The following is a 23,030-nucleotide window of genomic DNA, read 5'->3' on the forward strand; positions in this document are numbered from 1 at the left end:
GTCAAGGTTTCATACCTTCCTTCCAGTGGAGGAAATCACTTTGGGGGATATTATGAACACTTGGCTGCCCTTGAATAGTAAACCTAGAGCATTGGGCCAAAATGAGTCGGAGTATAGCTCTCTCCCTGTAAATAATCTCTCCAAACAATCCATATATGCCGCCCTTGATGCTGTCTGGAACCATTATGTTCCACTTCAGGAGGTCCATAAAGAGACCGGGCAGCAGTTTGAGCAATCAGTTTCTATAAGAAAATAAAACGGACGGATGGTCGCTGGTGTGTGGGACACTCTTTCCTCCCCCTCCCTCCTGCAGGGCAGAAAGACAGTGAGTGAGGGAGCCAAAGAGAGCAGGGTCCAAGAGGAGCTGTGGCTGTCCCTTCATCTCAACATCTCAGTATCTAAAATCAAACACACGGAGACAGAGGGAGGGCCGTTGGTTGAAAGTTGGCTGAACGCTGCCTGGGTGCCGGCACGCTGTCAGGGCCAGGTGAACCGTGAGCCCTCTACAGCAGGGAGCTGGGGCTCTCTGGGGGTGGAGGAGGTGTGTGTGTCGGGGTGTGACGCATGGGCAGTATATCGTAGTGGCCTGGGATGTGGCTGCCGCGGGGAAGGTCGTAGGGGCTCTGGGAGAAGCCGGTCGCCATTCCATTGGGTCCCTGCAGGACGCTCACGGTCGGCTCTGTGATAGTGTGGGAAAGAAGAGCGTAAAATAGTCAAAGTGTGTGACACTCGAGTTGCTTTCAGACATACACTGAGCTCTGGATAATCTCCTGACATTGTCCGGAGGGGCTGTGTGTGAGAACGCAAATGTTCCAATATATGGCTCCAGACTTTCTGCAGAGTTTCTCGACCCAGACCCCTAGAAATAACCCTGGTTAATATCTAAAAAGCCCGTGCGAGAAAACAAACTCCAGAGGATTCACAGTGAGCAAGTGGGCATGTTGATGTCATTTCTAATAGATGCAAAACGGAAAAACAAAAGGGATATAAATATGTCCAGGACGAAAAAGCGGTGCCATACATGGAGAAGACACAGACGAAGGTGTCAAGAGAGGTTTTAGTGATAAGAACTGATGCCTGTGTGGATGTGCAGTAAAAAAAAACAAAAACATGTGATCTCTGAAGAGAAATTAATATGTATTAATATGCTCCGGAGATTTCTCTGTAGTTAACATTTCTGAGCGGAGAATCTCCCGCTGCATTGTTCACATGTGAACAGTAAACTCCAGAGAAAGTTCGGACCTGATTTGCGCCGACATTCTCTGGAGCTCATGTCTGAAAACGGCTGGAGAGTGACAGGCACAGGTCAAAGAAAAAGGGAGAAAGTGGAGGTGCATGCAATAGAGAGGCAGCTCACACTTCCTCTTATCAAGGCTTACAAAGTCCGTGCAGGCTCCCAGCAGGGGGGGCGTGACCAGAGAGGCCATAAGCTGCAGGAGCCCGCAGAGCTCCACACATCACAGCAACAACACACTCACCAACATCATAGACATTCCTGCTCGCACTGCCCAGGAGGGTGGCAGTGCCTCCAAAGGGCACTTCACGGTGGGAGGGGGACTTCATCTCCACATAGCTGCTCTCTGTGTGCTTGCAAGCAAGCCCTGGTGGGTCTCTAATGGTGGCATATGGATTCTCACTATTCAGGGAGCAGGAGCTGTTGCTGCACATGGAGCCCTTGATGTAATCTGCAGTAGCCACGACACAAAGACATATTCAGTATCAGCAAAATTGAGGAGGTCACTCAGTTATAGTTGCGGTATTTAAAGCTAGATGCTGATATTGGAACAAGAATTAAAAAATATGTCACAGTGCGGACGGGAGAACGGCTTTGATACTGGTCGCCAACCTGAGGAAGTTGTTCTTCTTTTGTTTCTGACAGGTGACTAATGGTGGTATAAAGTAATCAGAGTACAAAGGGGAGAGAGTGGAAGGCTCGTCTCATCCATAACAGTCTCATCAGCCTGATAAGAGGCCTCATTAGAGACCACAGCGACGCGCCTTTAGACCCCCGGGTCCCGTACATTCAGCACCCACTGCAGTGTGGGAGACAAAATGACGTCCCAGGCACCGAGCCACAGAGAGCAATTACCCTTGGAACAAAATCTCAGCCCACCATGATCTTTGTCCAGAGTGCCGAGGGTTTCCGCATAAATCATAGAGAATATAAGGGACATGGGATTCTGGGTCTCGGAGAGGAAGGGAAACCGAAAAGGGAAGCTGACACACGGGCTGTTGAGCATGTATTATTGGTGCTGGTGAAGCTGATTCCACACACACACACACACACACACACACACACACACACACACACACACACACATTGTTGCTCTAATTAATTATTTACCTTTTCTCGACCCTCTCTGTGTCTGTGTCTGTGTCTCCCCCTGTTGAACATCTGTAACAAATATCAAAACATGAGAGTCAGGCATCTCACATGAATTCCCTTAATGTGCAAAGGTTGACAGGAAATATCTCATTAAAGCACAGCGGCGTTTTTTTCAGGGAGAATATGAGGAATGGGAATGGGAGGCGTTATTGAATGTTTCACTCGCTCATTACCACGTTTTCCCCCCAAGGCGTACAAGCCTATATAAACAATTGTAGTCATGATGGTATATTTCCCAAACAAGAAATCACAAATAGAATACAAGTCTGTTTAAGGCTACAGCAGTGCTTGTCATTGTGATTGATGGGCTTTGTGCTTCCACACCGAAATGGGAAAGTGCAAATCAATGTGCAGTCTGACTTTTAATTCCAGCATGACAAAGCATTAATTGTAGATATTTAGATTTGTGCAGGAGATCATATGCAGGATCTGTGTTTTTAAAGTGTAATCTAGTAAAACTTTAGCTGAATACCCTCTACTTACATTTATAAACATTGTATTAACATTAAATTAAGGGTTGCAAAACAAAATGTGGTCATAATAGGACTTTTTATTACAGTAGTCAACAATAATATCCATCCATTTATCATATGTTCCAGTGGTTCAAACAACAGAGTCCGTGGCTCATCCATTAAAATGATCATGATATAATGTGTGTTGACCTGTTGAATATATTTCCAATACATACTAACATCTCCCTAATACTTCTGTCCGTTGAGATGTGAGTTATTAATAAGTAATTTTACGATCACACTTAATGTTCCATAATCCACGGAGCGGGAGGGCACTGTTTGACCCAGTGCAAGTCATCAAAGAGAAATGTGCAACTGGGGGAAGTGAAAGAGGAGTAATGAGCTCACACTGACCCGCTCTAACCTCTGCTCCACTGATTTCTCTGTCCCAGCCGCATATCTTATCAAAACCAGAGCAAAGGTCACGTCTAACAAGAAACCCCGGGTTCATCGTCATTCACAGCAGGGTAGCTATGTCCAGGCTGACGGCAATATAAGGCGTGTGCTAACGACACGTGCGTTTTTGCCCTTGAACTCAAACGCCTATATACTGTACAGTCCCATTTCACAGTGTACGTGTGGTGTGTCATGACAAGAGAGCTAGAACCGACCTAGGTCATTCAGGTTGCAGTAGGCTCTCCACTCTGAGCCGTTTCTGCTTTTCAGGGTGCTTGACTGCGGAAGGAAGAGCACAGTTTGGTATTGCTTCATTCTGTAGCAAGTTATTGTTACAAATTGTACGGGAACACTCAGGACTGTCATACTTTGAGGATCAGGGTACCATCCAGGTTGTTGGAAATGGTTGACACAACATTACACTGGGCCACAGTGTGATAGCTGGGGTTGGCGAAGCACTGGCCGCTGCCGCTGCCGCTGCCGCTGCTCTGGCTCGGATTGACTTCTGCAGCACTGGTCCTCATTGCTACAGTGCTGCCACACTCTGAGGGTTCAAACCACAGCTTTAGAAGACTGAAAAACTCAACGCGTGGCTTTATGCATGAAATATTTGTGTCTACTATCTTAAAAGTACTGAAATCCAAGGAGAATTTAATACATGTTTTTTTTTACTGTACACTGTATATAAATATGGACTAGCTCCCCTGGAGTGAAGCCAAAGATAATACCATGCTCCATGTTAGTTAATGAGACAAACTAAAAAGTCAACACAAAGAGGGTTTCTGTTATTTTAGCTGGCTCATCACACTACCCAACTGCTCAATTTTCCAAAGAGTATATTTAGTTATTTGATGCTATAAAAATAGCTTTATATACAGTCTATGGTTTTAACCTACATAAATTAAATATAATGAATGAAATATATATTTTAATTAGAGGATAAATGTTTGTATGCCATTTATTCACAGTAAGTAAGTCTGTAAAATCATCTTACCGGACAGGGAATAGTCAGTGCTGGTGATGTGCATAGCCTGTGTGTACGACACGCTGGGCTGGATCTCGTGACCTTTGTCCCTCTGCCTCTGTCTGTACCACACAAACAGACTGAGCATGGCCATGATGATGAGGAGGAGGAAGATGATGCCCATGACGGCCCCGGCCGAATGGCGCTCCGAGCCTCGCGCGGGGCTAATTTTGGTATACGGGTTCAGCTCCTCCATCATCAGAGCTGCTACAGAGAAAACGTAGACAGTGAGCAGTTTAAACATCACGTACACATCTGCGTTTCGAGTGACCATACACTGGAGAGCCTCGATCATCTGGATCACCCCTCACCTTGATCACAACGGATGCCTTTATATCCGGCGCTGCAGTAGCACGTTCCAGTCACATAGTCACAGGTAGCATTGTTCAGGCACTCACACAGCTGCTGGCAACCATATCCAAATGTGCCAGCAGGACACTCTGCATGGGAGAGAGGTGCATTACTAAATCCATCAAAATTAAAGCACTTCAAGAGTGAGAGCCAAAGTGTTTATAGAATACAACCACACTGCCCACAGGGTAATTTTCTACTGAGCTAAAATGCGCTGGGCCTACTCAACTCTGCTCACAGCTCGTCCCGATGAAACCTGTTCGGCAGGCGCACTGGCCGGTGATGTGGTCACAGTCCGCGCCATTCTGGCAGCGGCAGACCTCAGAGCAATCCCTGCCGTAGAATCCTGAAGGACAGCCTGGGACGGACAAAATGTAAGGGTGGGAGGTTTGGATAAAAAAAAAAGGGAGGGGACGACAATGTAAAGAGTCAAGGTCATATTGAGGGAACAGAAAAATCAATACCATTCTATCTCAGCATGCTCAATAAAGGACATTGAGATGAGTGGGAATGAAACTTTTCCTGCTTCAGCAGAAAATGCATTTAACCTGTTAAGGTAACATCGAGGTGGAGAGAAGCAAAAAGACAATTGGAAATAGTGAGATATGAAAGAAAAAAAACTTTGAACAAATCTTATTTCCCAGCACAATAGCAGGAACATTGCTCCATTAAAAAAGAGGAGTGAATAAACCCTTGGGGTGATAGATAATGGAATTCATATTAGTGGACTGATGTTGATGATCTTCATTATTCTTGTGTGAATGAGTGGAATGTATAATAACAAAAATAATGAAGTGACCATTAGTTTTGTTGTGATGTTGCTCCCACTTAAATAAACTTGCAAATAAAAACCTAACATCATCCAGTTGTCTCTGCGAAAACCAAACTAGTTTTTCATTTGTCATCCGCGGCAGTTCTGTCGCACCGCCAGTAGATGACAGTGTGTGTCTACTGACTGGATGTAATGAGACTCACGCTGGGTACAGTAGAGTCCGGTCCAGCCGGGGCTGCACCTGCACTCCCCGTCGTAGGCACTGCACTGGGCGCTGTTGTGGCAATTACATGAGTTGAGACAATCAGGGCCCCAGTGCCCAGAGGGACAGGCTGCAAAGACAAAGTCAAGCTCATGGTCACACACTTCATGGAACATGAACACGTACCTGAAGCAAATAGAGAAAATGCCTAGATATTCTCCATACATACTTACATACTAATAATCCATAGTATACTTTATACAGGGAATCCAGTGTTATCATCCTGACCACAAGCCCATAGAAACTGGTGTCAGGATGAATAACCCAGATTAAAGCAATGGTAAAGCATGCTAGTATCTGATCACAGGTTATTTTTCCTTTGAGCAGTTAACACACACATCAATTTCCCACTGCATGGCTGCTCAAAGTATTGCTCATGATCTTTGGCCTACAGTGCTGTGAATCAAAGAGCATAATGCATTACGACAATCATTTAAACAAGCTGTGTTCTACATCTGCCAGGGTAGTTAATTAAATTATTCATGTGTATGAAGGTAAGTGAGAAATTAGGAGTGGAGACAGACAATGAGAGAGGAGAACAATACGAGAGTGAATTCGGATACAGGAGAGAGGGAGAGAGGGAGAGAGGGAGAGAAGGAGAGAGGCCGTACCCTGAGAACAATCCTCTCCTATCCAGCCGGGGAAGCATTGACAGGAGCCATCGATGGGGTTGCAGGTGCCGTTGTTGGTGCAGAGGCAGATCTCGGCGCAGGCCCTCCCATACCTGCCGCTCGCACACACTGCAATACACAAACACAAATCCCCCCTTTGAGAAAAACAACTATCATCTCCATATTATCACTCACATGCGGAGACAACATCAAACTTAGATTATTGCGACTTTCATATAATAAAACTCATTCTGCGAGAGCCTGTGTAAACACATTCCTCTAAAGGATGCTCTTGTTCTATGTGAGTGTACATGAAGTGAAGTGGTCTGCAGACAAAACGAGAAGTCGATCACTGCCTCCGGTGGCACAACTGCCCCATTTCCACTCACCATGAGTGATGTGCCACAGAATTAAAATAGACCATGTACACAGACCACTGAATGCATTTTTTATGAAATTAATATTTCAATGCTCCCTGGCACTATTCAATAAACCATGTAATTTCCTATGAAACCTCCATTGTGTTTTCTTGTTGGACCGTGGGACAAATTGAGCCAAGGTGTATCTAACCACCAGGATCAGGGAGCTGCAGCGCCAGCACATACATCAAACGGTCTCGTATAAAGAGAATGGCCCAGCGTTAGAAATATCAGATAAGGTAGCTGGCTGTAAAAAGAAGGATGGGTCCAACTCATTTTCATGTGGGGTGATTTTAATGATTACATTTCAACTGGCTTTCCCCGCTTCTTGAGAGCTCTTTCAAGCTCCTTCAAGCAGGTTGTCATTAGGCCACGAGGCTGGCTCCCCCATACTGCTGCTTGTGGAGAATCAAGCCTCCACACACCAGGAGAGCTTCATTAGGAGGACGGAGGACAAGTGAGGACGCCGGTGGGGCTCAACAAGAGAAGAATGTGCGTGTTGTTGGCCACCTTTGTCCCTCGTGGCCATCACGCCCGCTCACAAGTAATTACAGTCCAGACAAATTAGGTCCGGCTCTCGTTATTTCTCTCCCCCCCCCCCTTTCCTTGAGCTAACCTATTAATCTTTTATTTGTAAGACATTGCTCAAAGCCATGAAAGAGAATTCAATAGTCCCCCTGCTGCTTTTCTGTAATTTCTTTTAAAAAATTGTAAATTATTAGACATAAAATCTACAGTATATTGTAGGTATCTCTCCTCAGCAGTGATGGAGAGCAGATTATTTATGCACTTTATGGCCAATGAAGATCAATATTTGATCAACTCAAATGATTAAAGTCCCACTATTTAGTATCTATAAGCAAAATATTTACATTTTAGGTTCATAAAACACAGATTTTCATTACTACAAAGAAACATCACAAAGGAACATTAGCATTGATTTATTTTCATTCTTTATCAATAAATACGCCAGCATCTAATAATGGGTGTTTCATATAAAGAGCTTTAGTTGCTGATAATAGCACCTAAAAATAATTATGCAACTTTGAATTTTAAATTCAAAAAAGAAAAGTATCCCATTATTTTTCTGAGCTACACCAAGATGCATATAGAGAATGAGCTACATCGTTAGAGAAACTCTTGCAATACTTTTTATTCATTATCAGTTATCAAAACATTAGATGATGAAGACAAACCTTCTTAAACATATACATGAATGTGTATTCATATAGCACTTTACTAGCCTTACTGACCACTCAACATGACACCTCAGCATGTGGACTGGTGATCTGGGATCGAACCACCAACCTTCTGGGTAGAAAACAACCCGCTCAAACTCCTGAGCCCTTGATTGCCGACAAATCTTCCATTTAAAGTTTATGTTGATTTAGAAGGACACAAATGTGTTTTTAAAAAAGTGTAACAGCCAAATCAAACAAGTCTGGAGCTAAAACAAGGAACTGTCCAGAGGTAAGTTTTATGGTTTCTGTCAGGAACGTCTTGTTACTTGGTTAAAACATTACAGAAAACAATTCCCAAAGAAAAGTTTGCCTGGCTGCCTTGAAATTAATTAACTAATGATGGAATTAATGGCGTCTTGTCTTGTGCCGTGTCTTTGTCTCCATGTTTGTGAAAAGCTATTTACATGCACCTCTTTCTGTAGAGTTAGCATGAGGCACAAATACATTACTTCATGTTTCCTTTGTCTCAAAAAAGAGGGTCTCAGCAATATTCTGGCTCCTGTTGAAGCTTGATCTTGTTTTAGTTTTTTCATTTTGGTCTTGCTCGCATTGATAATAGTCATTATTCAAAGTTTCAAGGCTAAGAAGCCAGAGGGAGATTCTGCAGGTCGTCACTTGATCTTATTAGAGCCAGTAAGCACAGTGAGGAGTATAAGACAACCTGCAGACGTCTTCAGAAAAACACTGTAACAGAAAAGGTTCACTATAATGCTTATAAACCCCAGAATATTATGAGATATTTTAGGGAACAGCACATAATAACTTTTAAAACTATACCATCTGTAATGTATTACGCATCATTGCCTTATGTTTTTATAATACGGGCAATTTTCCTACCATCTCAATGAGATTTTCCTATTTTATGACAGGACAAAATGCCAAGACATTTTCAGATATGAACTGTACTTTACCGTTCGCTAGCAGCAAGGACAGAAACTTCACAGTGAATGAATTCTACAGTTAGTGAAACAGCAGGGAAAGGTCAAAGGGACACTGAGGGCGACTTGCCTTGGTTGCACAGAGAGCCGGTGAAGCCGGACAGGCACTCACAGTGGCCCGTGATGTGATGGCAGGGCCCGGTGCTGTGGACGCACTGCGGACACGACTGGCTGCAGCGGTGCCCGTAGAAGCCCGGAGAGCAGACTGTGGCCAGCCGAGCGAGGCAGAAGAGGGGAGAGGGAATCAGTTGACAATGTTGGATAAGACATTGTATAAGAGATATATAATAATGAAACAAAGCATGACAAGAGTGATCAAGGGAGTACAGCAAAAGAGAGGAGAGAGAGAGAGAGAGAGAGAGAGAGAGAGAGAGAGAGAGAGAGAGAGAGAGAGAGAGAGAGAGAGAGAGAGAGAGAGAGAGATCAAAGGGTGGGAAGAAGCGGAAAAGTCAGTCGGTATTGTAATCAATTCAATCCATCTGCTTCCAGAGATGGAATAGTTAAAGTGTTAAGAGAATTGTGAAAGTCTGTTTTATATAATATCTTCAGGGTAGCTCTATAAATGTCAGGAAACACACAACTGTGCGTTAATAACATGAATTTTATTGAAAGAATGTGAACCATTAAGGCGTTACACAGATAATTGTGTCAATAATTTACACCAAGACTGTGCAACCATGATATCAGGCTGCAATTATTAATAAAGCATATTTTATTTCAGTACAGCAAGAACCCTAAAAGTCTCTGTTATGTTCATATCCTGCTACAATATCATCATTCTCAGGAGTTTCAGGTATTTCAGAAATATGAACCTGTTAGGAACTGGCAACAACACCCTGGGTTGTTGTTTGACAACCTGCGTTTACCCATTTTATTTAAAGCAGCGTGTGTAACACACTTTAATCAGCCAACGGAGAAGCATGTAATCTTTCAATTTAGGTTTCAGCAGCAAAACCAGAAAATCTGCAGATATGAAGTTTTAACCTGAGGAGTCATCACTTCCTCCAAGGACACACACACACACACACACACACACACACACACACACACACACACACACACACACACACACACACACACACACACACACACACACACACACACACACACACACACTTAAAGGCTACATCCATACTACTCTGTTTAAAAATGGTCTCCTTCCATATCATTTTGGCTCCGTATCATGTTTAATCCAAATTCATGTGACCGCAGTTGTATCATAGTAAAATGCAATTTAACTACACAACAGCAGTAAGCAGAGACAACAGAGTAGGCAAAACATGTTATTGCTCTTCCATGTTGCGTTCTACACCGGTAGCTGAGGCCTATGTTGCTTGTTGAGCCTGACGAATCAGCAAAGGCTACATCAATCAGCAAGTGGTTACGAGTGTCTATGTCATCGTTTACGAACTTCTTTTGTGCCCGTCCAGACTGAAATGCCGGCCTGGAGTTTTTGAACCAAAACAGATCCACCAGCATTTCCAAACTTATCGATTGTGCATGTTAAAACAAAAACCTGGTCGTGTGGATCTTGCGACAGCCTCACTCTCTCACAATCCTTACATTCGAACTGATTTTTACAGGTTGTGACTGTAAATTTCTCTTCCAATCAGGGAGCTCATCACTCGAGAGCGGCTTCAGACGGACCTCATTCACAAACCAGAGATGGCTCTCCCAGTGAGCACGCCCTCTGATGAGCCTTGGGTGAAGACTGTGAGTCTCCCACTGAGAGTTGGTTGTCGAGGACAGGGTAGGGGGTTCAAGTGTGTGTGCATGTGTGTATGTGTGTGTGTGTGTGGTGGGCTTGCTGCAGGAGTAAAGACAGTGTTGTTAAGTGATAGCATTGATGAAGGGCTTACTCTCAAGTAGTTAAGACCGACAACAAAGTGCTTCTCCTCAGCAGGCTTCAATTCTTCAAAGATCAAAACAAGGTCAGTTCTATGATTGGGTTTGTTGCGTCACCGCTCGCAGTCTCGTGCCACTGTTGCTTAGAAAAACTGGAGGTTGCTAAGGAGAAAGAGAAGGAGAAGCTCACTTCGTTTGCAGGAGGTCCCTCTGTATCCAGGCGCACACACACACGCGCCGTCCTCTGGAGAGCAGGAGCCTCCGTTCTGACAGGAGCAGGTGACCGAACAGTTGGGTCCCCAGAAGCCTTGGGGGCACACATTATCACAGTGGATTCCTGCAGGCACATCACAATGATGGATATTCAGTGAAAGCACACCAAGAAGGAAAGACTGGTGTGATGAAATATCCTAGATAGTGTGTGGTTTGTAAAAAAACACATCATCACAGGAGAGCAGGATTCACAATGTCTGATCACAGCGGTTCTGTGGAGGGTTATTCACCCAGCATGGATCCTGGATTGATTTTAGTCCTGAATGAAAAAGCTGCAGTTTAGAGTGTGTGTTTGTGTGTGTGTGTGTGTGTGTGTTTGTGCATGTGTGTGTGTGTGTGTGTGTGTTTTAGTTCAGCCCACCCTTTCAGATTCAGTTTCTCATTTCCAAATGTATTTTATTTTTGATCTGACTGGGGCTCCCTGCCAATGCACTGTGTTGATTAACAGGGTTGGGTCTCCAGAGAGGCCAGGCTTGTCTGCCATTCTCTTTCAGCAGAACCAGGGTGGTGTGCAGAGCCGAAGGGAAGTACTCAGGCTACAAGAGCGCAGGCTGGAAGTGTCACTGTGTGTTTGGGCGCAGCTCCAAACCAACAAACTCAAAACACAGCATCCGTACAAGAGCTCTCGCTGTGCACATGGATGCATGAGCACATTCATCGGAGCAGCACTCTCTGCCAAAAAAAAAAACAACAACTAAAGACTCAAAATCATGTACTGAGCTGTATATATTTGCAGGGTTATAAAATGAAATAGATCGCTGCACACACAGACAATTACACACATGCACATTGACACAAAGTCACACACGCGCACACACACGTTCAAACTCGGCAACCTTTCAAGCATCTGCCTGTAGTTCGCAGCCTCATTTGAAATGTCCTTTGAGTGAGAATATCTGAGAATGGTGTGGCCATTAAAGCAGCATTATTGCAGTACCTTTGAATTAAACCTGGTCTAAACTCTGGGGACCAATGCTATACAGTAACCAGGGCGCCTCGATGCTCGAGTGAAGGAGTGAACAGAGAGGAAATGTTGGTGCTGATGAGGAGGGGGCACGGCAGCAGTGATTTAGTAAGAAGCCAAGGCATGGACTTCAAAAGGAGGGCAAGGCTTGTGCAAGTGTGTTTGAGGTTCTGCTGGGCCAGGCAGAAAAAAAAACCACACACACACAGCGACTGCCTTTTACTGTCAGAGAATGAATGCGGACACTGCAACACACGTCTCAGTCTAATGGTGACAAACAGAGGGGCTTTGAATGCATGGTGAGGAAGAAGAAGGAGAAGAAAGAGAAGGAGAAGGAGAAGGAGAAGGAGAAGGAGAAGGAGAAGGAGAAGGAGAAGGAGAAGGAGAAGGAGAAGGAGAAGGAGAAGGAGAAGGAGAAGGAGAAGGAGAAGGAGAAGGAGACGGAGAAGAAGATGAAGATGAAGATGAAGATGAAGATGAAGATGAAGATGAAGATGAAGATGAAGATGAAGATGAAGATGAAGAAGAAGAAGAAGAAGAAGAAGAAAAAGAAAGAGTGAGAGAAGCAGAACTGAAGTATCTTCAAAAGGAGGCTTTTCACTGAGAAGTGCCAGAGGTCCCATTATCCAGTTTGTGCAGACTGAACAGAGCAAAGCAAACCTCTCTCTCCTTCTTTAACCCTCTCTCCCTCTTTGCATGTAAACACACACACACACACACACACATACACACATCACCTGCTCTACGAAATGGACCATAGCATCTCCTCAGAAATAAAAGTCTTATTTAAAGTGGACTGGTACGAAGCCCCTAGATCGAATGTTTACTCAAGGAGCCGTGTTTTAAATCTCTGTTGGCTGATGTCAGACTTACGACAGTCCAGCAACAACTGTGTGGGTTACATGCGGCTTAGCCACTTACCCGCACACACTCCTCGAGTCAAGCTTCTTGACAGTTAACACAAACCTCACAAAGAAACCAACAGCGAGCTGACAGCAAAGAAGATGGCCTTACCAACTCTGGGGCGAGAGCAGGCTCAGTGATACGATAGTGTTTACAGGAAAAAAAAATATTATAACAGTGTTTCTGTAAATAGCCTTTTTTTTTCATAAATTCTATTCCTGATTTAGTCCTGTGACAAATCCCATATTGTCCTCCCCCCAAGGTGCTCTTTCCTTCAGAGAGTCTACCGTCAAGCCTGGAGAATTCAAATATGAATGTGTTTGTTGGGCCCACTGGGCTGCGCGCTGCCCCCAGCCCTGCACCCCGGTGACTCAATTAAGGCTGACAGATGGTCCCGACCTGTGCAGGATTCAGAGCATGAGAGCCCCGTTTTGCCAGAACCGCTCTTGCAGATAATAAAAACCCACATTGTTTAATAAATGCCCCGAGCTCAGGAGGCTGAATGGAAGGGGCTCCTGAGAACTCGCAGGCTTGACCTTTCCTATACCGAATCTATTCCTTCCCCGGCTGCACCTCTCCGCCCAGGCACAGAGACCTGGTCCTCAGCTAACCCCCTTGCATTTGACATTCAGATGCGACGCTTCCTTTTTGAACATAATGATCCTCACCCTCGCTGTGACATTCACTCTTTCCTCCCTCCTGTTCCTTCCCTGTATGCAAATGTTTGATATGACAAGAAACAAAGTACAGACATATATTCACGTAAGAAAAAGTGAGAATACGGGTCTAGAGGGGATCAGAGTTCAAACAGGAGAGCCTGAGAAAGAGCGAATCCTCTAATGAATAAATATGGCAGCAGGTTCAGTGAGAATTCACAACAACCTGGAACTTTAAATGAAAAACAGAACGGAAAATAAAAACATCGTAAGGCTGCTTTTGAAAGCCTTGAGAGCATTCTGGGCCAATAATTTGTTTCCGTCTCCAAATATTAATCTGGTGAATCACATTAGAAGTTGTGTGTAACCAATAATGGATGCAATATGAGCATGACTGAATACCAGCATGCAGTCAAGGGAATTCATTTAATGCTCACTTCTGAACCTCTCTCTTTCACGTACACCCTTGGCTCAGTGGCAAAATAATTGAATAACATTTAACCGACAAAACACTGCTCAGACTTTCTGTAAAACACTATAAAACACACACCACAACAATAAGTATGTCTATTTTCAGCAGTTGGGGATAAGAGTTTACATGTTAATACTGCTTTAAAGGTCCATTCTTTTGAGGACGCAGTACTGACCTGTCCAGCCGGGGTAGCAGCGGCAGTAGCCACTCACTGGGTCACAGCCGTCAGCATGGGTACAGTCACAGCGCTCACGACACTCCAGACCATAGGTGCCATCCTGACAGTTGTAAAGATTCACTGTGTTAAAATTTCACATGGGTACAACAAGCTCATGGACTCATGCAGAATTCCCTCAGTCAGAAGTCAGACTTACAGGACAGGACTCATGGCAGTGCTCTCCTCTCCACCCTGGAGAACATGTGCAGATGCCATCCATAGGGTCACACGCTGCCCCGTTGCCACATAAGCATGTTTCATTACAGCCCAGACCCCATGTGCCGCTGGAACAGAGGATGGAGCAGTCCACTCCCTGCCATCCTGGAGACAGAGAAAACAAAGTGAAACTTTACACATTAGTATTTAAGTTTTATGGATATGGTTACATTGCATTAAAGTTAATAATTTTACAGAGGTTGGAATGATTGTCTAGTTTAGTGACTGCAAAGATTCCCAACCTGGAATTCTGAATCCTGAAGATAAAGCTGAGTGGTCGATTGAAGGAACATGATTTGAGGGATGTGAAGGAAAGAGATGATATGTATTTTACAAAAATCCTGTTATTTGTGAGGCTCTGTTACGGAGGTAATCAGACCTTGGTTCACACTGAAATCTCATTACCTTTTGGACGGATTAAGATGGAATGTTTATACGGGTCTGGAGCCTGGTGCCACCACGGGTTTGATGTCTGTGGTTTTGATTTGTTTGGTTAAACATTGTGTAATAAATATGGTGAAACTTAGTAATAATCACGAAAATGTCAGAATTTCCCATGATAAACAAAGATGTGTTAGCACTTAACTCCCTGCACCACCAACCCTAACAGTAGGCAAAGCCTGAAAGGGCAGCTAGCATGGCTGAAGAGTCTTAGTCTTGTCCTGATACGTTTTTGTTAAAATAATAATTTTGGGGATTTTCTTTCTATCAAAGCATACAAGGGAGAAAGAGATTGTAAACAACAGCTGGACTTGATGCAGGGATGTTGTAGTTCATAGATGATGCTTTTATTTAAGAATTGAGGCTTTGTTTTTCTTCTGAAATGCAATAAACTTTCTTCTCTTCATGATGTTAAGCTCATAACTCACATCAGAACTAAGGTCATCACCAAATAGTTGTATTTGTATTAATATCATATAGATGTTGACTCATTTTATATTGCTCACAGTGTTGTTTGGTACTGTATATATCGCAAACACATTTATTATTGAAATGCATATCAAATGTCCCTTTAAGGTTCAGTGTGTAGAATTTAGCGTCATCTAGTGGTGATGCAGCATGTCGCAGCTGAATACCTCTCACCTCACCCTCCCCTCCCAAACTGAAAAGGTGTTTAGTTCGTCCAGTTTGAACAACTGTGAAAAACATGGCGGCCTCCATAGACAAGAACCACTCTAGGTATGAATATATATTTTTTAGATATAATGGCCCATTCTCGGGTAAAGAAAACCACAATTCATACAATTTAGATGATTAGACACAGTGAAAACATCATTAGGATTCATTTATATTCAGTTTCTGCCAACAGATTCCTTTCACCAAAATCTTACACACAGGACCTTTACCTAAAATTACTAATTTTAGGAATATACAGACTTCATCAAAAAAGGAAACTGAACATAACAAGGAGATAATAGGTCATAAGGGTTCAGGGGTCATCTGGAAGTTGAGTGTGATCTAGAAATGTATAAGAACCAATTCATCTTATATTCAAGAACAGACTGCAGGCTAACTCAGCTCATTAATATGTATGTATGCATGTGTTCAGGAGTTGTTAAACTCCACCACAGGACGGTGATACTGCACCTTCTCTGCAGACGCAGGAGCCATCGACAGGAGAGCAGGATGCATGATTATGGCAGGAGCAGGTGGACATGCAGCTCGGTCCATAAAGACCAGGGGGACACACTGTGGCACAGTCCTCACCCTGTGGTATAAATAATGCAAAGTCATGAAGCATGGAATCAGCATGCCAATAAATGCTGACTCGGGCAGTCCTAAAACAGAAATAATATAGTCTGAGCAGATGCAGACAGAGAGACTGGGACGGTTCACTGCACGTAACTATATCTGTTTTTTTTAGACCCATCATAACTGTTTACAGGCTGAGGAGAAAAGCAGTTGTAAAACGGAAAGGATGTATGATGGTAACTGAAGTTCAAGAAGCAGGACGACTCCTGATCACCCCACGCTAACGCCTCCTAGCTTCCAATTATGCAGTCTATATAATCTGACAGCACCTACTGCCAGACACACTTGCCTTCAGCAACCCTGCTCCACCCCATCTCTCCACTTCTCCTTCATTCTCTTTCTCTCTCGCTGTCTCCCTTTAGGTTATTCCCATGGGGGGGTGAGTTTCCTATTTCAATCAGACAAAAAAAAATCCAAGAGAACAAACAACACTATCCATCCCTTAACAAGCTGCTTTCAAGTCTCGTTTCATTTAACCACTTGAACGTTACCTCCGCCAAGGATGTTATGTTTTCATCATTGCTTGTTTGTTTTTCTGTTAGTTAGCAACATTACACAAAACTACCGGATGGATTTACACAAAACTTGGTGGCAGGATGCGGTATCGGATCAGGTGGCAGATTTAGGAGTTTTTACATTTTCTTTGACATAATACTTTTTTTGTTGATTTCTCAGATAAATATGTGTGAATCGCATGAAAAAAAATGGACATATTTAGGGGGTTGGTTTCAATGAGTGTCCAGATTTTGGCGTAAATCTGTTTAAGGGGCTGATCCAAGAATTTTCACTTGTGTGCAATTTTTACAGATTTTCCAGAGAATAATTCTTGAGTAAAAAAGTTATGGTTAGGGGACTAATAGTGCTGAGAGTGAGCACTGTGGTGCAGATTCAAAAGAAAATCTACATACTGGATTTAAATTTAGTTTTGGGTCTTGGCGGAGGTATGAGCTCTACTGGGTGCCATTCTAGTTCATTAACACAATAATTTCAGCTCTAAATAAACTTGAGCGGTAATTCTATAGATGTATTATCTGCAGCGTGATCACCAAGAGCAATTAAATTCTAGGATGGAGCACTCAAACGTCTCGCTTATCACCTCACAGAGCAGACTTAAATCCTCCTTATATCCCAAAGGACACAGCTGATGGTCTTTAAGTCATGTCATTGTCCCCCTACTGGTTGGTTGAACCCTCAAAGTGAAGCTCTTTGTAAAAGCAACTGGTGGTCGCGTTCCATCAGTTATCTGTGGTGGATGTAAGAGCCGAACAAATTCCATGGTAAGGTGGAAGGACAAAGACATGGAACACATGGATCCGCAGCCATGCTGGTGCAGCCTTTAGCCTTCGCATTAGAGCGAGCAATCTCTTAGAGTACATGGAGTACTCCTTCCTTGTCCTCTGCAGCCGACTGTAATTAGAATTTCTCTGCTTTAAAGGCTGAGCACAGCCCACCTCCACGATTCCGGTCCTTCCCTAAGCTTGAGATCACAGCCGGTCTATGGATCCCCACATCCTCCTTTCCAAACCCTGCCTTGAGTGACAGGTGACACAATGATTTAGAGTTCCAATTAGTGGCCCAGAGGAGTCCTGAGTGGCTCTCGCTTCACTCACCAGAGCACTGGGGGACTGCCGGCTGCTCACTGCTCTCATTATCATTTTGAACTCAGTTTAAACAGGAGACAGGAAGAGATGTGCCAGTGGACGCCGGGGGCAGAACACACATCTTAAAACATCTCTCCTCCCCGTACATCACATAAAAGTGTCTGTCTGTGGATGAAATTTTTATCAATCGGTTGCAATAACCTTTGTTCTGCTGCAAATGACAGCTTCAAGACTGCTAACAATAGCAGTTCAGTAACAGTTGTTAGAGTACGGGGAGAAGTTCGACCAGCCGGGGGGGGGGGGGGGGGGGGCTAGGGGAAGGGGGGCTTGGCTTCGGCCTGTCTTCACAGCAGAGGCAATTTACTGGTGACTGGACTCATGGATAAAACGTCATGCAGCCACAAATGACCACATGGATTTTGTTGCATCCATGGCTGCGTCAGATTCCACTTGGTTTAACCCTCAAGGCGCAGAGACCAGCGGTTGGTCTGCTCTCGAGAGGGGAAAGGCAGCGCTCTCATTAGCCGACTGATTCATATTCCTTCTGAGCTGTGAAGGATAGAAGTCTGTATGTGAAGAATCATTATTAATACACGGGCTGTCAGTCCATCGCACGAGAGCAGCAGGACCTTACATAACTATACAGCCGAAGGAGGCAGCAGCCAGACCTGCGCCTCCGTGAGACACCCGGGTCATCCGTGGCCAAGCTGACGCCCTCATACCTATTAGTATCTTAATGTGATAGCAGAGGATTCCCCCCCCCCCCCCCCCCCTGAAATCCTCTTACTGACGCAACATTGATCAGCCTGGGTACCTAGTGAGACTAGATGCAAGTGGCACCGCTAATTACCAATCAGTCTCACTCCATAACAGTTCGTCTAACTGCTGCATGAGCGACTGCAGTTAAAAATTCATGCAAGCGAGACAGAAAATGAACCTCTGAACCGTTCGATGAGGCAAGAAAAAACCCAGAGAGATGGAAAAATTAGTTTTTTTTACCGTCTACAGATGCAGACTGGAAGCAATCGCTAATGTATTCATATTCCAGATACTGCAGTGTCAAGAGAATCTATATAAACTGTCGCCATTCGCGGTGAGAAATGTGACCGTCAGTACACGCCGCAAATTGCAAGGGACAAAGCCTGAATAGGTAACATGTAATCACTTTGTCCCAGTCAAAAAGAGCATGTCCAATTACTAGAGCTAAATCAAGCGTGCAGGAGCTCAGTCTGCTCCAACACTTTGCTTAGTTTACCCCCTGATGGGGCTCCAGAACAAAGATGCAGCAGGAAGGCTTAGTCCTATCAGTTGTCCCCTGCAGAAATTATTTCACCAGTAATCACGGCACCATCCTCAGCCAAGATTTACAAAATCCCACAGCGTGATAATGATCGACAGGAGCGCACGAGACAAAAGAAAGTTACACGCCTACAGGTAAGGAGCTCTGATCACAACTCTGCAGTTCTAACAAGCCACTAGTGTTGCTTGCACAGCAGCTTGGTTGTAAGGGTAAAAAAAAAACCACCAGGAGTTCTCACCTCCTCTCTTTCACACACACACATACACACACACACCAATCGTCCATATGAGGTGTGTCTGTTCCCATCTGACTGCCTCCTTTCCTATCCAGCTCCTGCCCTCTAGCTCTGTTTAATGGGTCTAGCAGCCCTTCCATGCAGCCGCCAAAGAGAACAGGTGGAGCAAATTAAGACACAGTCTGCGGCCCCGCTCGGTAGCTCAATTCACCACAGTGCTCCGCTGTAAGACACAGGCAATTTCCACTGAAATGTTATGTTGGCAGAAATGTACCCTCCCGGTCTCTGTTGGTCTGTAGCTCCAGATTGCAAGACAAGAAGTACAATGGAAAAACGGATTGAAGTCGCCCAACTAATTTGACAGTTGTAAAAGGGACAAAGTGGCTAGAGAAAGAGAAAAACTACTAAAACAGAAACATATATAGTTCAAAGATTCAATTCGCTCCCAATCGTTCCAGGACTATAGATCCAAACACACTCTCTGCTCGTTTCTCTGATGCCACAATTAAGGCATATTGAGCGTATTTATAAAATAAACACGATTGAATATTAATGTCTGCACGCAGCTGTACGAGAGAATGAATCATTTAGAAAGACATTTCTTGTGGTGCATCGGAGCACATCCATTATAAGACAATAATAAAATATCTCACCCTGCTGCTGCCTTCCTATGTACAACAAAGTAACACTGGGACAACTTCCAGCACATTACGACCACAATGACACAAACAAACGGCCACAAATCACATGAAGCATAAATCAATGCTACAACCTTTTAGAGTAACGCTCACACTGTGGGGGGATGAAGTGCTTTATAGCATGTGTGATATGAGACACCCTTACTGCACTCTCCTTACATCGTTATCATTATTTATTAAGTAGATCTGCTGAATTTCTTAAGTCTAACAAAGATTGCAAGGAGAAAAAAAAAAAGAATAATAAAAATCATCACAGAAAACATGAATTATTCAACAATGGGTTAAAAAAAAAAAAAGTTATGTAACCAATAGTATATTTAAAAGTAAAAACACCAGAGATTAAATTAAAATAGAGAGTAAAGTGTCAATTCTTTAAAATGATTTAAATACAAAGGCCTGAATATTTTAAGGACTAATTGTTTATGAAGTGTTTTAACTTGTTTTGAAACCCTTTCATTTCTCCTGTTTTGCCTTTTCTATTTCCCTCCTTTTCCTCTTGCCGTTATTCTTCTTCCTTCAGTAAATGTTATCGGCTCTGTGTTTAATTATGCATCATAACTTTGCTGACATTCAGCACGATGGACTCGGAAAAAAGGTTTAGACGTCATGAGACCACGTGTCCACATAAGGATCAAATAAAAACAAAAACAAATAACTATAAAAGGATTTACTTCTGAAATATCACTACGATGAGACCCACTGACTCATGTACAATTAAATAGCAGCAAAGTTAGATGAGACTCACCATGAAGCCAGGGGCACATATACAGGCACCTGTGACCGTGTGGCAGTCGGCTCCGTTGGTACAGCTGCATGGCAGCATGCATCCCTCGCCGAAGTATCCAGGCGGGCAGGTCTCATTACAGTAAAGCCCGGTCCATCCTGCTGAGCAGCTGCATTCACCAGAAAGTGGGTGGCAGCTACAACATAATGAGAAAGAAAGATGGGACAACAGCGGGGAAGAAAAAGAGATTCAGCTCGACAGAGAATATCAACACTTGATTCCTGAGCGGGGTCAAAATGTGAGGTCTGCGCCGACAGCAATTCATCCATCTGTGTGGCTACGTGCTTGTTTCTGATGGATGAGATGTCCCTTTTCTCCTTCTTTCTGTAATGACTCCTACGGTCGGTGCGCAACTCCGGCCGGAATCTGAGCATTAACATTGCATTAACTATGAATGTGGCTGAGAAAATTATGGATGAGGCAAAGGTTGTGATTAAAAGCTAACTGGATGACACGGCTGAGAGGCGGCCAGACTTCACAATGAGAGCTGGCTTAGCGCTCAGAGGAGGCAGAAATTGAGTTGGAGGACTCTTTATTCAGTTGGAGCTGCGGGGGGCTTCACGTCAGGGCTTGGTCGGAGTGATGCACTGATGTCTCACTTACCTCACAGTGTTGGTGGAATTGCAGGGGCAGTACTTGTCACAGATGAGGCCGTAGAGGCCCGGGGGACAGAATCTCTCCTGGCAATTAGGCCCTTTGAATCCAGTTTCACATAGACAGGCTCCGTTGATATGGTGACACTTGGCTCCGTTCTGACACTCGCACCTCTGGTTACACTGAGGCCCGAAGGTGCCCACAGGACAGTCATCCTGACACCTGTGGAAATTTACATCCACTGTGTTATAAATCGTCGCTATGACAATGTCAAGTGCAGTATATAATTCAAAGCCGGGGGTTGAAACATGAAATCGAGAAGTTAAACATTTTAAAGGACCTGGAAATTATAATCTGAGGCATTAGAGCTATAAAATGACATGATGAATCAATTTGTTGAGCTATTTGGATTATAAATTAATTGTTTATTTTATTATAAACAATCTCTGGTTTCAGCTATTCAGATATAAAAATCTTCTCATATCGCCATGAATTTAAAATCAAAACTAATTGAGAAAAACAACCCTCAATTGTGGGAAACCGTGATGAGTGCTATTTAAAAAAATGTAGTGGGTCACTTGTTAAACTAATGACATAACTGGCAATATTAGAAAATTCCCATTTCCATTTGAAGCCTTTTAAAATTCAACACATTTTACATATTATAACATCAGTATTTTTAGTGTAGGCTTAACAATAAGAAATATTGACAAACTTTTAAACTAAAATTAGTTATGGTGACAAAAATGATAAGTTGAATTGCACATGTGACACACAATGTCAACAATGTCAACATTTATTTTTTCAACTTTTCTGAAGCTACTGTAATATAGTAAAAGTTATTACATTATTAACAGTATTTGTATGTTCCTTCATTAAAATATTAAATATTTAATTTGAAAAAATGTTCCTAAATCCCAGGCTGACATAGTCAAATTCCAACAAGAACATGAAGGAGCACAGAGCTCAGCCCCCGGCTGTCTTCACTCAGGACGTCAGTTTCTCTGCAGGAGTAGGATGAGACTTAGTGACCACACAACCACGGATCCTAAAACTGCAGAGGAGTTTTACAGAGTAAGACTGAAAAGGGATTTTTTTCTTCACTTAAATATACTGACTTAACTATACAATCCTGGTGGACTATCGCTCTCAGTGGTCTAACAAAGCTATTACAAATAGCTCAATTACATTATAAAACGGTCAAGTTATGTTTCATGTTTAAATTACCCAGGCTTTAGTTTTATCAGGGGACAGAGGTATTACTATAGGAGACAGGAGAAGGAGGGGGCTAACACAATCTCGGATTATTCCTGGCAGGTTAATTCACCTGCCACAGACAAAATGTATGAGGGCAATTTCGCAAAATAATAAAGTAAAGGGAAGGTTTCGTCGAGGAAGTGTTTCCATCCAAGAGACAATTGGTTTAGCTGAACTAATAAACCCAGGCTGCTCTGGGGCGCTCTGGCAGGCATGGGGAACTTAAAAGATCTGTGGATTTCAATGAGGCCTTAGTACAAGCCCATTACTTATAATTAATGAGCGGAATCCAAACAGCATGTAGGCCATGGTGAGATCAATGGACGGGCTGGGAGCTGAGAAGGATGACGG

The 23,030-nt window shown here is 43.5% G+C and overlaps 1 protein-coding gene across 1 annotated transcript in view; it reads right to left on the bottom strand.

Annotated features, from left to right (window-relative positions):
- Positions 1–503: 503 nt before the first annotated feature.
- The window catches only part of megf11 (multiple EGF-like-domains 11), a 55,534-nt gene continuing 33,007 nt past the window's right edge, over positions 504–23,030 (bottom strand). Inside the window, exons 8-24 of the mRNA XM_061076797.1 lie at positions 21,432–21,644; positions 20,790–20,964; positions 16,046–16,166; positions 14,400–14,563; positions 14,201–14,303; positions 10,948–11,094; positions 8,983–9,117; positions 6,315–6,443; positions 5,645–5,773; positions 4,899–5,027; positions 4,630–4,758; positions 4,289–4,525; positions 3,663–3,838; positions 3,510–3,573; positions 2,345–2,395; positions 1,479–1,685; positions 504–679 (exon numbers count right to left, since the gene is read on the bottom strand). Of these exons, the coding sequence (XP_060932780.1) occupies positions 504–679; positions 1,479–1,685; positions 2,345–2,395; positions 3,510–3,573; positions 3,663–3,838; positions 4,289–4,525; positions 4,630–4,758; positions 4,899–5,027; positions 5,645–5,773; positions 6,315–6,443; positions 8,983–9,117; positions 10,948–11,094; positions 14,201–14,303; positions 14,400–14,563; positions 16,046–16,166; positions 20,790–20,964; positions 21,432–21,644 (2,485 nt within the window). The remainder of the gene's footprint in view (positions 680–1,478; positions 1,686–2,344; positions 2,396–3,509; positions 3,574–3,662; positions 3,839–4,288; positions 4,526–4,629; positions 4,759–4,898; positions 5,028–5,644; positions 5,774–6,314; positions 6,444–8,982; positions 9,118–10,947; positions 11,095–14,200; positions 14,304–14,399; positions 14,564–16,045; positions 16,167–20,789; positions 20,965–21,431; positions 21,645–23,030) is intronic.

This window comes from Limanda limanda, chromosome 8 (genome assembly GCF_963576545.1).
Source record: "Limanda limanda chromosome 8, fLimLim1.1, whole genome shotgun sequence".
NCBI classification, from domain to species: domain Eukaryota; kingdom Metazoa; phylum Chordata; class Actinopteri; order Pleuronectiformes; family Pleuronectidae; genus Limanda; species Limanda limanda.